General features: G+C 38.0%; 1 protein-coding gene across 1 annotated transcript; it reads left to right on the top strand.

The window, feature by feature from the left end:
- The first annotated feature begins 1,161 nt into the window (after positions 1 to 1,161).
- Positions 1,162 to 13,825, top strand: LOC121440860 (zinc finger protein 431-like). Its single transcript, XM_041641874.1, has 5 exons — positions 1,162 to 1,216; positions 7,678 to 7,733; positions 9,492 to 9,618; positions 10,321 to 10,381; positions 11,531 to 13,825. Exons 3-5 carry the CDS (start codon positions 9,585 to 9,587, stop codon positions 12,738 to 12,740), a joined length of 1,305 nt encoding a protein of 434 aa, XP_041497808.1. The 5' UTR covers positions 1,162 to 1,216; positions 7,678 to 7,733; positions 9,492 to 9,584; the 3' UTR covers positions 12,741 to 13,825.
- Positions 13,826 to 14,167: the final 342 nt, after the last annotated feature.

The following is a 14,167-nucleotide window of genomic DNA, read 5'->3' as shown; positions in this document are numbered from 1 at the left end:
TGTGTAGAGTGATTTCTTCTTGGGAAGGCATATTAATTCTAGAACATCTGCACTTCCAGCCTTTTAGAAAAATATTTCTGAAACAAGCTCTCCTATGTTGTTGACTTCAGTAGCCTTGATCCCAGTCTGTTGCTCTCCAGGTCATTGACCTTGCTATCCTCTATAGTACACTTGCTAAATTCTTAAATGACTGTACTACCTTGGAATTTTCAAATTTTTAAATTATTAACTACCTATTGCAGTCACAGGAAAAGATTTCCATGAGGAGCATGGCTTCTGCCTTCACACTAGAATAGGGAAAATAGTTCATGGTGTACACTGCAGAGGGGAAACAAGGTCAACAATTAGCTGCTGGAGTCACAATTATGAAAAAGGACTTGATTGTGGCAGGGGGAGTAGTTTTGTAATTTCCAAGCGTGTATTAATTCACGTCCTGTGAATGAAGGCAGACCAAATTGGTAGTTTTTCCACATTGAGAAGGTTAGCTTGAGCCAAATATAAAGATCTTCCAATTAGGGAACTTTTCTTTCTTTCTTTCTTTCTTTCTTTCTTTCTTTCTTTCTTTCTTTCTTAAGCATACAATGTACTGCTGGCAAGGAAGGCACCAGGTCTCATTACAGATGGTTGTGAGCCACCATGTGCTTGCTGGGAATTGAACTCGGAACCTCTGGAAGAGCAGCCATTGCTCTTACCCTCTGAGCCATCTCTCCAGCCCTAGGGAACTTTTCTCTGCAAATATGTTCAGTCCTGCTTGACACAAAGATTGATAAACAGAACTTTGACTGTTACTCTGTCAGGTTACAGATTTCAGCAGCCAACATCTATCAGTCTCTTATTAATGGCATTTCCTCTATTAGGCAAAGGACTACTCTTTTTCTAAGTCAATATAGCTAAGTTTTTTATCTTAAAAATGAATCATTTTCACCATTTAAAAATGCCAATTACTGGTATCATGTTTGAAAATTTCATTTTTTTTTAATTGCATTACTGTGCTAATCTCTATTTGTTTCTGTTCTCCAGTGTTTCTCAGTCGTTAGGAATTTCATTTCATTTTCTCAAGTACTATTGATTTATTTCTGTTTAGAGCAATGCCTTCTCAATCCCAGGCTTGCACCACACTGTCAAGTTGATAATTGACTTGAATACTTACTCCTTCCTCTGCTGTCCAGTGCTGGGAAGACAGTTCTGCAGCTCCTTCCAGGCTGGGCCTTGACTGGTAAGTAAGAAAGAAACATAGACCAGTTAATGAGTGTCCTGCAACATCTCTGGCTTTTATTTGGGAAAATGAAGAGTGACCTGTTCAAGAATTGAGTTCAGTGACCAACTTTGAAGCTGATGTAGTCACAGTGCAGAAAGGGAGGGATAGGATGGAGGTTGAAAGCTTTCCTGCTTTGCAGTAGTTGAGGTTAGCAATGTGGATCAGGTAGTCAGGTTTAGATAATCAACAAATATCCTGACTGACCATTTACTGGTGTTCACAGATGAGGGCAATCAAGAATCAGGATAAAATCTGACCCTGTCAAATTACTATAGTTACACTTGTTCAAGTAGACTAGAAGATGTGGCTAAATTATGTGGCTATGATTTGAGATGCACATCCTGGGAGCAAAGGTTGAGTAACCCATCATGTGCTCTCTTTCAAATCCCTAGTCTCTGGAGAACATGGTCATAAAGCCTGTTTCAACTTTTCAAAATAATTCTTTGAGATTATAACTACATCATATATAGTTTCTTTCCTGCCTCTAAGCCCTACCATGACCCTCATTGTTTTCTAACTCATGGCCTCTTTTTGCTTTAACAATTAGTTACACAGTAACAACAGTTACTGTTAGAGGGTGACTTGTGTTTGGCTGCACTGGACATTGAGTGTGTAATGGAAGGTGTACAAGACTGGAAGAATTTCTACTAAATTACAAATTTCCTAGACCATGGCCCTGTCTGCGTCTAGGAAGGGGAGAAAAGGAGTTTCTGAGCTGCAGAGATTTTTCTGTTATGCTTGGTGTTAGTTGGGTGGATAAAATAGATTCCACAACTTGTACCATAATCTATGTTGCAGGAAATAGACATTAGATTATTCTTTGACATTGTTTAGTGTGTAGGGCATCTTTGAGACTGAGTTTATCTGAAACCTCAAGGGGCATGAGAGTTTTCAGAGCCATAGCAGGAGATTACCTCCATTGTAGAGTGGGCTCTAGAACATGGGCTTCTCTTTGGAAGAAATATCTGTAGCTGGAGAGTCAGAAACATAACAAATTTAGTGTCTGTTTGAGTTAATTTGGTAGGTGTTATAAAGTCTGTTTATTTAGTTTTTATATGCATAGAATCGTAGGTAGTTGGATAACGTTGGTCAACATCACACTTTTTCTGGCTGAGCTTCCTTTAGTCTTTTGATTAAAAGTTGACCATATCTTTCTGCTTGGTTTTTTCTCACCATCCTTTTATTCTTTCACAAATATTGTACACATTCTTAATTGTTGTAACTTTGTTGTAAGTATAGAAGTCACATTGTGTCAATGTGTGTAGTATTTTTCATTGAGGATTCTTTGTGTTTCCACTTTGCATGTAGCTTTGTAATCAGCTTTCCTGTTATAAATTGTTGGGAATCTTCCTTGGATCATATACAATTCATGCTGCAAATTTACCATAGACAACATCTTAATATTGTTACAATGTATTTCCAAGGGCCATTAATTTACTTCTTTATTTATTTAGGTTTTTTATTGTTGTTAATTTATGAAAGACATTTAGTTATTGGGTAAAAATACTATGGTGCTGAGCAGGTTGCTCAGCAAAAATTCTTCTTGGGGGTGACCTGAGTTCATATCCCAACACCTAAGTTGGGAGGCTTATAACCACCTGCTACTTGAAATCCAGGGGATCGGACACCCTCTCTTTAGTGGTTACCTGCAGGCACATGAAAAATTGGTCTCTCACATACAAACAGACACAAAAAAATGGGGATAAATTCATTTTCAAAATTTCTTGTGACTTACAAAACAATTAGAAAAAAATAAGTTGCTTTGGATATACAATACAAATCAGACACTGTTTCTTTAAAAATCTGTTATCGTGCTTTTGGTTTGGAAGACTTTCCATTTCCTCATCTGATACAGACTTACATCCATTCATCTGTCTTGGGAAACAAAATGGTTTTCAAGTGATCCTAACAAATATCCTTTTCTTTACCTTAAGAAAATGAGGTCCTTTTAGTACACAAATCTATTTTCTACAAAGTTAAAACTTCAGACGACTTCGATTGAATTTTTCTAGTTTTGGTTGAACATCCCTCTTTGAACAACCCATTTTCTACTATTAGCAAAGGAGAGAACTGGAGTTCACAAGATGAGTGCTAGCCAGTGATTTCTTGGATTTGGATTTTAATTAGAATCTTGCAGTTATTGGTTAAAGGACCATGGTATGTATTTGCAGGTGTAGCTTTGTGTTTTTGTTTGTAGTGCCATATATGTTGCTGATTTTATTAGTTATCATCTAATCATATTGTTGTTTCTCTGGAAAATGATGGGCCTTCACCAGCTTTTGTATTCAAAAAAATTGCTACATTATATTTTGAGTTCCTTGAGTTTTTGTTAGTTTGGGAACTTTCTGTGGAGAGATAGTTTTAGTTTTCTTGATCTTAGAGGCTTGCCTTTCCTCATTTCTTGGCATATATGTTTTCAAGTTGTTACTTTTCTATGTTTGGGTATTTGCTGCTTAAATAATTGCTATGGTTAATACATTGGTTTTGGTTTTTTTTAAAATATTTATTATTTGTTTATTATGTATACAGTATTCTTCCTGCAGGCCTCATTGCAGATGGTTGTGAGCCACCATATGGCTGCTGGGAATTGAACTCAGGACCTTTGGAAGAGCAGGCAATGCTCTTAACCGCTGAGCCATCTCTCCAGCCCTGGTTTTGGGTTTTTAAAACCATCTCATGTTATTGTCTCCTCATATTAATTAGCTTTATGTGTCAGTAAAGACATCATCTGAAGTAACATCAATTGAAGTCATTCCCCATCAGAGTGGCTGGTTGCTCTCTGTTAGACATTGTGTTGATTGATGAGTGCTGTGGGTAACTCTTCCACTGAGATTGCAATACTCTAAGCAAGAGGGCCTGAGATGAATAAAAGGGGTAGTTGAGAATGAGACAAGTGACCAAACAAGAAAAATGTTAGCAAAGTTAGCCCATGTTTTTTGCCTTCAGCCATGAGCTTGAGTTTCCATTCTAAGCTCCCACAATGGTAGATTGTGATCTGGCAGAATCAGCCAAATAAACCTGCTGTTTACCTGATACTCTTTTGGTCAGAGAATTTAATCACTGCAAGAAACAAGCAAGTTAGAAAAAAAATTGGTGCATCAAAGGTGATTTTCTTATTGCAACCAACCTGGGAATGTTGACTTTTGAAGAATGTTGAATAGGTCAAGACTTTAGATGGCAAAAAACATAGAAAGCTTCACACAGAGCTTAATCATCTGTTCTTGTAGGACTTGAAACTTGGGAGTGTTTTGAGTAATGCAGGTAGTAAGTTTTCAGTGGAAAATAGACTTCATGGAAAATTTAGCTAGTGGTCATTCGTATAATATTTTGTGTCAACGTTGTTCTTATTTTCTCTATTCCCTGAGAGATTGAGTAAGGAAGAATTAAAAACTAACTGGGCTGATTTCTTAGATGAAGTATTAATTATGTTGAATAGTTATTACTAATATAACTCATTTAGGTCTATAGTGAAAAACAAGTGGGGTAGAAAGAAATGAAAAGTCCGTGTTTTGTAGAGAAAAACAGCACTAGGTACTTTGAGATGACAGTCCAGTAGTGAAACAGAGGTAGGAAATTTCAAGGTGTTTAGCACCATTGAAGAGAAGGCCCTTGCTCTGCATTGGAAGCCAAGGAAGGTACCCTAAGGGTCAGATCCCATCCAGTTAAACTTTCAATTTATGGGAGGAATAGACAAAGTGATTCACTTCATACAGAATCTGCTGCAACTCTGGTCCAATTATTGTAGGGCCCATCACAACTTGGAAACCAAATTTGGTGGCTCAGCAATGTACTAGTTATGGAAACAAGAAAGATGCAAATTTTAAAGGTCATGGATTCTTCCTCTGTGGTTCCAGTTCAGCACTGTTGTACACATCTTTGGCAAAGTCAGAAACCCAGTGAGAAGACTAAGAATTCATTATATAATTCTCTGAAAATTAAGTCTGTGTTGTATTTTGAGATTATAGGATGTTGAGATACCCAAGCTATAAGACATCTGCCATGGAGAGTTGCATGCAGGTGTGGAAGTAGAAAAGCAGACACAGGTGTGAACATTTTCAGAGACAGAGCTATCTTAGCCCTTTGAGAATGAAACGCCACCTGTCTGTGACGGAGCTACAGGATTTGGTATTTGCCCTGCTGAGTTCAATCCTCCCTCATTTATCCACATTCCTTTATTTAAAAAAAAAAGTTTATTCCTCTCTCATGCAATACAAATTGATATAGGAAATTTCAAGGTATTTAGCACCATTGAAGAGAAGGCCCTTGCTCTGCTTTGGAAGCCTATTAAGGTACCTCAAGGGTACCTAAGCCTTCAATTTATGGGAGGAATAGGCACACAACTTCTCATACAAACTGAATACAGTTCCCCTCCCTCTACTCCTTCCAGTGCCCTCCCCACTCCCCTGTCCCCCAGATTTACTTCTCCTCCATATCTCTTCATAACAGAGCAGATATCATAAGAATATCAACCAAACATGGTATAACAAATTACAACAAGACTAGGCATAAACCCCTGTAAATGGAGACTACTTATTCATTTCTTGACCTCCCAGATCCAAATAATCACTCAAAAACTATATTGATTACAACATTCGCCAATAGCTTAGATGTATTCCTAACCAGCTCTTATATCTTAAATTAACACATTTCTATTAATCTGTATATCGCCACGAGGCTGTGACTTACCAGTAAGGTTCTAGCATTCTTCTTCTTTTTTTTTTTTATTTTTCGAGACGGTTTCTCCGTAGCTTTTGGTTCCTGTCCTGGAACTAGCTCTTGTAGACCAGGCTGGCCTCGAACTCACAGAGATCCGCCTGCCTCTGCCTCCCGAGTGCTGGGATTAAAGGCGTGCGCCACCACCGCCCGGCACTAGCATTCTTCTTCTTAAACAATTACATGATATCACTTTGACTCCTCCTTTCCTCCTCTCTCTCTCCTTGGAATTCCCACCTTGCTATATTCTGCCCTGCCATAGGCCAAAGCAACTTCTTTATTAACCAATGGTAACAAAACATATTCATAGCATACAGAGGGGAATCCCACACCAAACCCCATATGAAGCCTTGACTAGGAGGAGAAAAAGGGTCCTAAGAGCAGACGAAAGAGTCAGAGACACCCTCCCCTTCTCCCACTGTTAGAAGTCTCACAAATACACCAAGCTACACAACCTTAATGTATATGCAGTGGACCTTGCTAAGACTCTTGAAGTCCCTATGATTGCTGCATTAGTCTCTGCACCCGCACAAGACCTCTTTAGTTGATTCTGTGGGATGTGTTTTTCTAGTGTCCTTTAGGAAAATTTTTGACTAAGATGCATTTGAAAATATTCTCTGGGCCTTTGAGCTGGAATTCTCCCCCTTCGTTTCTATTTTTCTTAGCTTTGATCTTTTCATAGTGTTCCAGAGTTCCTGAATGTTATATTTCAGGAAACTTTTTATATTTAACATTTTCTTTGACTGGATACATCTATTTCTTCTGTTGTATCTGCATTGCTTGAATTTCTCTGTTCCATGTCTTGTATTCTTTTTTTGAAGCTTGACTTTATAATTCCCATTCGCTTACCTAGATTTTCATTTCTAGAATTCCTTCAGATTACATTTTCTTAATTGCTTCTCTTTCCATTCTCAGGACTTGAACAGATTCATTCATTTGTATCAACTTTTTTTCCTTAGCTTTCTTTAATGTATTTATTCATTTCCTTTTTAAGGACCTCTATCATCTTCATAAAGCTGGTCTTATTGTCTTTTGCTTGTGTTTCAGTTGTGTTGAAACATTCAGGGCTTGCTGTCATAGGATAGCGAGAATCTGGTAGTGACATATTGCCCTGGCTGTTGTTGATTGTGCTCTTACTCTGGTGTCTAGGTATCTGGCTTTGAGGTGCTTATGGGTCTAGGTGCTGATTTCTCAATTTGTCTTTGTTGGTTGAGTGTTTTGTTCCTCGGTTTCTATCTGCTCTCTGATCTTCTGGTTTGTGTGGCCTATGGTTAGACATGCATTCCCCCCTCCCAAGATAGGGGCTGGAAATCTGGCAGTAGGCGTGGCTATAGTTCCATCAGAGAGTCTCTGTCCAAGTTATGGGTTGAAAAAAGCAAAGAGGGGTGGGTCTTGAGGATAGTGTTGAAGGGACACTGAGAGAGTGTGGGAGCTCTGCAGGAGGGTGGCCTACATGAACTTCTGGCAGACGGTGTGTCCTTTGTTCAAGCAGGGGTCTGTGTCCAAGTTGGGGGCTAACACACAGTAATGAGGAGGGATGGTGTCTGGGGGTTCTGATGAAATGCTACAGCAAGTGAAAGCACTTAAGGTATCTGAGGGTGAACAAGCTGTTCCAAACAGGTCTCTTTTCTTCTGCCTCTTCCAATTCTTTCATAATTCTAATACCTCCTCGCTTCTTCTCTAGTCTAAAACTTCCTCTCTTTCAGGAAGCTTGAAGCTAAAGAAAAAGTTACCTCTCATTGGTCAAAAGCACATTCCTAGGGTAAGTGATAAGAAATTGAGCCAATGACCATGGCAACAAGGTTTCAGGAGTAAGGCTGTGATCAGAGAAAGCAGGAACACAGTGCACAGTGACAAACTTTGAGACATAGGTGTCTATTTCGAGCTAGACTTAGCAAGTGAAGAATTGGCAAGCCTTTCTTAGGGTGTTTTGTGTTAGCAACCTTGGTTTGGACACCTGCAACTCTGACCTTGTTGCTCTGGAGTAGAAACCTATCAAGGTGCCCTAAGGGTGAGACTCCACTCACTTTTAATTTATATAAGGAATAAGCATAGTGTTTCCTACTCCCAGGAAGCAATTTCATACAAAACCTGCTGCACCTGTGGTCCAAGTATGTTAGTGTCCATCCCAATTAAGAAGTCAAATTTTGCAAGATCACCCTTGATGTGGCAGCCCTGCAAACAAGAAAGAATCAAAATTTAAGGTTATGGATTCTTAGTCTGTGGTTTCAGTTCGGCATTGATGCAGGCATCTATGCTTAGGAGTGACAGAAACCCAGTATGGATACTGTGAGAGTCCATTGCATGAAGCTGTGAGGACAAAGCCTGGGTTGCATTTTGAGACCACAAGATGTTGAAATACCAAAGCTGTAAGATACCTGCCATGGAGAGGTAGCTACATATATGGAATAGCAGTACACACAGAGATGTATGAGAAGTTTCAGGGATAGGGCTATCTACGCCCTTGGAAACTGAAGCCCCATGCATCTGAGACAGAGCTGTAGGATTTGATGTTCTGTCCTGTTGTGCTTCAGGCTTGCCTTCACTATGTTCCCATTCCTCTCTTCTGGCGTGCAAATGGATATTCTGTGCCATTGTTGTATATTGGAAAGATGTAACTTTTTTCTGATTTTACAAAATCTCACAGACAAGAGATTGCCTTGAGTGTTGGAAGATACTTTGGACATTTTCAACAGTGTAGGGGCTGTGGCAGAATATGAAAACCATTGAAGTGGGGGCTGGAGAGATGGCTCAGAGGTTAAGAGCATTGCCTGCTCTTCCAAAGGTCCTGAGTTCAATTCCCAGCAACCACATGGTGGCTCACAACCATCTGTAATGAGGTCTGGTGCCCTCTTCTGGCCTGCAGGCATACACACAGAAAGAATATCGTATACATAGTAAATAAATATTTATTTATTTATAAATGCAATTTCTTCACGGATGACATGGATCAGAATCCTTAACACTTTGTAAGAATTTTAGCATAAACAAACAAACAAATAAATGTGGGCTCTGAGATCTATCTTTTTTGTTTCTTTGAATGATTTTTACCCAGGAGTCCAGGTCTTAATATGTACTTCTGAACTGATGCATAGACTAGGTTGGCATACAACTCAGGGGCAGATAAACCTGCCTCTGCCTTCTGAGTCCTGGGGTTAAAAGGCATGAGTCAATATGCCCAGATTGCCCATATTATTTTTCGGTTTTTGTAGTTAGTAATTGTTTAAATAATTTCTCTAATATGTACTTTGTACTGTTGATTGTTTACTTCTCTCTTTATGTTTGTTTATAGTCATTTTTCTTGCAAGGTGATAGCCCATTCAAACAGTACAGAAATGTCAGAGGTGAACCTCCTATTCAGTTTCCTTCTAAACTAACTTGGTAAACACATTATAATACCCTTGTCATAGAATAAGTATGGGGAGCACCAGAATTATATGACTATGTTGTCAAAGAATTATACATTTAAAATGTTGTCAGTATCACAGTTTTTGTTGTTTACATGTGTGGGGTATTTTAGAATACAGTGACCTATGATGATTTACATATCGACTTCACTTGGAAAGAATGGGCTTTGCTGGATCCTTCCCAGAAAAATCTCTACAAAGATGTGATGCTGGAGACCTACAGGAATCTCGCTACTATAGGTAAGACTGAATTTTCCTTTATGTTTTCAAATAAGGGGACAACTGTTCCTTGGTTATTAATGTTCTTCTGTAATTTGATTGAGGAAGAGGACGAATGAGGTATGTTACAGGAATTCTAATTGTTCTTAATAAAAACCCAGAGACATATTGGGGTTAAAGGTGAAGATCAGAGAAGTAGCTAGAGAGTTCCCACCTCTATCAATAGTCAGACCGAATGGACAGTCCTGTCCTCAGAATGACTGCAGACTGCATTGAGCTCCTGTCTCCTCCCCCTTTATATTCATCTCTAGTGCTGGGATTAAAGGCATGGGATCCCAAGTGCTGAGATCATCTTTTATGAGCTCTGTTTCCCTTTTTGACTGGATCGGTTTTGTGTAGCTCAGGGTGGGCTTGAACTATCAGAGATCTATCTGCTTCTGTCTCCCAAGTGCTGGGATTAAAGGTGTGTACCACCACTGCCTGGCCTCTTTGGCTAACTATTATGACTATTGATATTAATGGTGTGTAGCACCACTGACTAGCCTCTATGACTGTGTCTAGCTTTGTGCTCTGATCTTCAGGCAAACTTTGTTAGATCATAAATAAAATATTACCACAGAGGTGAATAAATCAGGCATGGATCTAGGGTTCACTGAAGATGGTAACTTAAGTTTTACACAATTTTCAATAATATACCATACACTTTCTTGTACTATATTTTAGGATACAATTGGGAAGACCATAGAATTGAGGAATATTATCAGAATTCTAGAAGACAAAAAAGGTAATTTTTATGTGCAAGATGATACAAATGTGCCTCTGAAGAAATTGTAATGTGTCCTTGAAGTTTTAAAGAAAAGAAAGCATGTAAATAAGCACAACTTAAAAGTGTATGGATATTTACAAAATTCTCATAAAACCATATACCTCAATTTCAGAAAGATGAATTAAGTTTGCCAGGCATTCCACTCAGGAAGAAGACAAAGAAACAATGCCTTACCAGATATCACCATTTGATCAAAGCCTCATTATAGCTATGGTGTAGAACTGCCAATCCATTTAGTTTTGTACCACTCAAGTTACAGAAGGCACACACGTTGAAGAGGTGATATGTATATGTCCAAACCTTCTAATAAGCAAATGGTCCGTGGTAAAGCAATGTTACTCATATACTTGTTTTAACTTTACTAAGTTAAATGAGAAGAGCAGTTGGAGTCAAGAGTCAAGGGGTGTTTGTTGTGGAGAAACCTTAAACACTATACCACATTTATGAGGAACAGAAAGTAAAACTATAAATTCAATGTGGAAACCATTTATTTGTTATTCTTCCTTTACTAGGTATATCATATGTCACTCTGGATACAAGACATATGAGCATAGGGACATGGAAATATGTAACATAACCCCTCTCAGAATGATTAGAAGATTTGTAGTAGTCCCCACTTTTGAGTAGATTTGTTAAATTTGATTCAGGTATACAAGTGGTTGGGTTTGCAACTTTACTGTTAATACATCAACAAAAATCACACTGCAGAAAAGCCCTATGAGTGCTAGGAATGTGTAAATAATTCCTTTTGTCCTAGTTCACTTAGCTATCACTCACAGCATAGGAAAAATTTTGAATGCAAGAAGTGTGGTAAAGATCTGAGTTTTTCCAGTTCTTTTCAAATATGTAAAAAAAAACCCATTTAGAAAGAAAGATTCTATAAATGTGAGCCATGTAATAAAGGCTTTTACTATTACAGTTATCTTCAAAGATGCAAAACAGCCCTTAATGAAGTGGAAAAACATGAGTGTAAATAAAATGATAAAACCTTAAGATCTCATTCCTCTTTACAATCAGACTAAATTGATGAAATTAATTTATACAAATATGAAGATTCAACAGTGTAATGAATGTGGTAAAACTTACATGTGCCAATTATTCTTGCAGGTCTGAAAGAAGTCATACTGGAGGGAAAACATCTAAATATACTCTATGTGTTAAAGGCTTTGCAAATCATAGTCATCTTCAAAGGCTTGAAAGAATTCAGACCGGAAAGAAACCCTATAAATGTAATCAATGTGGTAAAGCATTTGCACATCGCGGTAGTTTTCGAGTCCATAAAAGAATGCATACAGGAGAGAAACCCTATAAATGTAAACAGTGTGGTAAATCCTTTGCATGCCCCAGTAATCAACGATTACATGAAAGAATACATACTGGAGACAAACCCTATAAATGTGATCAATGTGGTAAAACCTTTGCACGTTCTTCTAATCTCCATATACATAAAAGAACACATACTGCAGAGAAACCCTATGAATGTAATCAATGTGGCAAAGCCTTTGCACGTCAGAGTCATCTTCAATGCCATGAAAGAACACATACTGGAGAGAAACCCTATGAATGTAACCAGTGTGGTAAAGCCTTTGCACGTCACTTTACTCTTCAGATACATAAAGGAACACATACGGGAGAGAAACCCTATGAATGTAATCTGTGTGGTAAATCCTTTGCTTGTCACCGTACTCTCAAATTACATAAAAGAACACATACTGGAGAGAAACCCTATGAATGTAACCAATGTGGTAAAGTCTTTAGATATCGCTGTAATCTTCAGATGCATAAAAGACTACATACTGGAGAGAAACCCTATGAATGTAATCAGTGTAGTAAAACCTTTACACATCACAGGCAACTTCAAAGTCATAATAGAACACATACTGGAGAGAAACCCTACGAATGTAATCAATGTGGCAAAACCTTTGCATATCCTAATGCTCTCCAAATACATAAAAGAATACATACTGGAGAGAAACCATATGAATGTAGTCAATGTGGTAACACCTTTGCACATTACAGTACTTTTATAAGACATGAAAGTACACATACTGGAGAGAAGCCCTATGAATGTAATCAATGTGGTAAAGCCTTTGCACGTCAGAGTCATCTTCAAAGCCATAAAAGGACCCATACTGGAGAGAAACCCTATGAATGTAACCAGTGTGGTAAAGCCTTTGCATATCAACATAATTTTCAAATACATAAAAGAATACATACTGGTGAGAAACCCTATGAATGTAATCAGTGTGGTAAAGGTTTTGCATGTGTCAGTACACTTCGGAGTCACGAGAAAAAATACTGCAAAGAAACCCTATAAATGTAGTCTGTTTGGTAAAATTTGCCCTTTATATAGAAGTAAACTTTTTGTGTGCAATCTGTTAAAGCCTTTGCATATTATATCAATATTTGTGTACCTAAAAAAAACTAATAATGAAAGGGCTTCTTACTATAAAGTATTTGGTAAGATTTTTAGCCAACACACCTACATGCAGTTATACAAGAGTATTCAGGGGAAAAACAATTGACAATGTCAGCAATCTGTTCAAGCATTGTGGTGTCCATCTTTATTTTGTTTGTACCTGCAAATCCTTGTTGGGGGGAGACCCTTTGAATTTAAATGATAAGGTAACCCTTTTGTATTTCATACTTCTCTTTAAGTACATGTAATAACCAATTCAGTTGTAAACCTTTATGGATTTGTGGTAGTGCCTTTTCTGTTGTGATAAAATATGTCTGCATCAACTTATGAAAGAGTTTAATTTGGTCCTTGGTTCCAGAGAGATACAGGATCAACATGAAAGTGGCAACAAGTGTCAGATAATATCAGTTAAATCAGGAGGCTAAGAACTCACATCCTTAATTTGTAGCACGAAGAGTGGGAACTGGAGGGTGTGACTGTAAATTCTCAAAGCATACCCCCAGTGACAAATTTCCTCCAGCAGGGCAGCATTTCCTAAATCTTCCCAAATGATGCCACCAACTGAGAAGGACTGATTTCTCTGACTTCAAGCCTACATACTTGTTTTCTGTTGTATGAACCAATTCATGATGAAGAAAAATTCTTTAAATAACCCTTTAGATGCCTCAACATCTGTGTCACAAGAATAAATGCTTATAAAAATTTTCATGAGTGAAATTTTGTTTAAAGATTTGTTTTAATTTTAATTATGTGATGTCACTGTGTATTTGAGTATATGCATTTGTATGCTGGTTCCTGAGAAGGTTAGACCCTCAGATTGTCTTGTAGCAGGAATTACAGGAAGTTGTCAAAAACCAGACCTTAGTCCTGGGAATGAACTTTTCTTAACTGCTCAGCCATGTCTCTAGCTCTGTAATATTTTAAAGCCTATTTGTATAATTTTGAACTAAGGAAATAAGGAAGAGCTCATACATGGGAAAAAACCTGTTCATGTAAATGATTTCATAAAGATTTTAGACCTCACAGTTGTCTTCTGGCTCAAGACAAAAAGTTTGTTTCATTTCTTATTCATATAACCTTCAGGGATTATGAACCTTACCATGTTCACTGAAGACAGACGGTGGAGATCACTGCATTGTGGTTTCTATTTTGTTTTATTTTTTTTTAAGATTTATATATTATATATACAACATTCTGCCTTGATGTATGCCCGCACGCCAGAGGAGGGCACCAGATTTCAGTACAGATGGTTGTGAGTCACCATGTGGTTGCTGGGAATTGAACTCAGGACCTCTGGAAGAGCACATTTCTCTCTCGCCTGTGGC

The sequence above is a fragment of the Microtus oregoni genome, unplaced genomic scaffold (assembly GCF_018167655.1).
Source record: "Microtus oregoni isolate MIOR12 unplaced genomic scaffold, Mior012 000071F_ref0000514, whole genome shotgun sequence".
NCBI classification, from domain to species: domain Eukaryota; kingdom Metazoa; phylum Chordata; class Mammalia; order Rodentia; family Cricetidae; genus Microtus; species Microtus oregoni.
Note: the sequence above shows the minus strand (reverse complement) of the source record. Positions and strands in the feature narration are given on the sequence as shown.

What these genes read in the sequence shown, in the direction of transcription:
- LOC121440860 (XM_041641874.1), top strand. Translation starts at nt 9,585, where the DNA reads ATGCTGGAGACCTACAGGAATCTCGCTACTATAG. An exon ending in CAGGAATCTCGCTACTATAG is followed by an intron (nt 9,619 to 10,320) that starts GTAAGACTGAAT and finishes ACTATATTTTAG; the next exon opens with GATACAATTGGGAAGACCAT. An exon ending in AATTCTAGAAGACAAAAAAG is followed by an intron (nt 10,382 to 11,530) that starts GTAATTTTTATG and finishes TTATTCTTGCAG; the next exon opens with GTCTGAAAGAAGTCATACTG.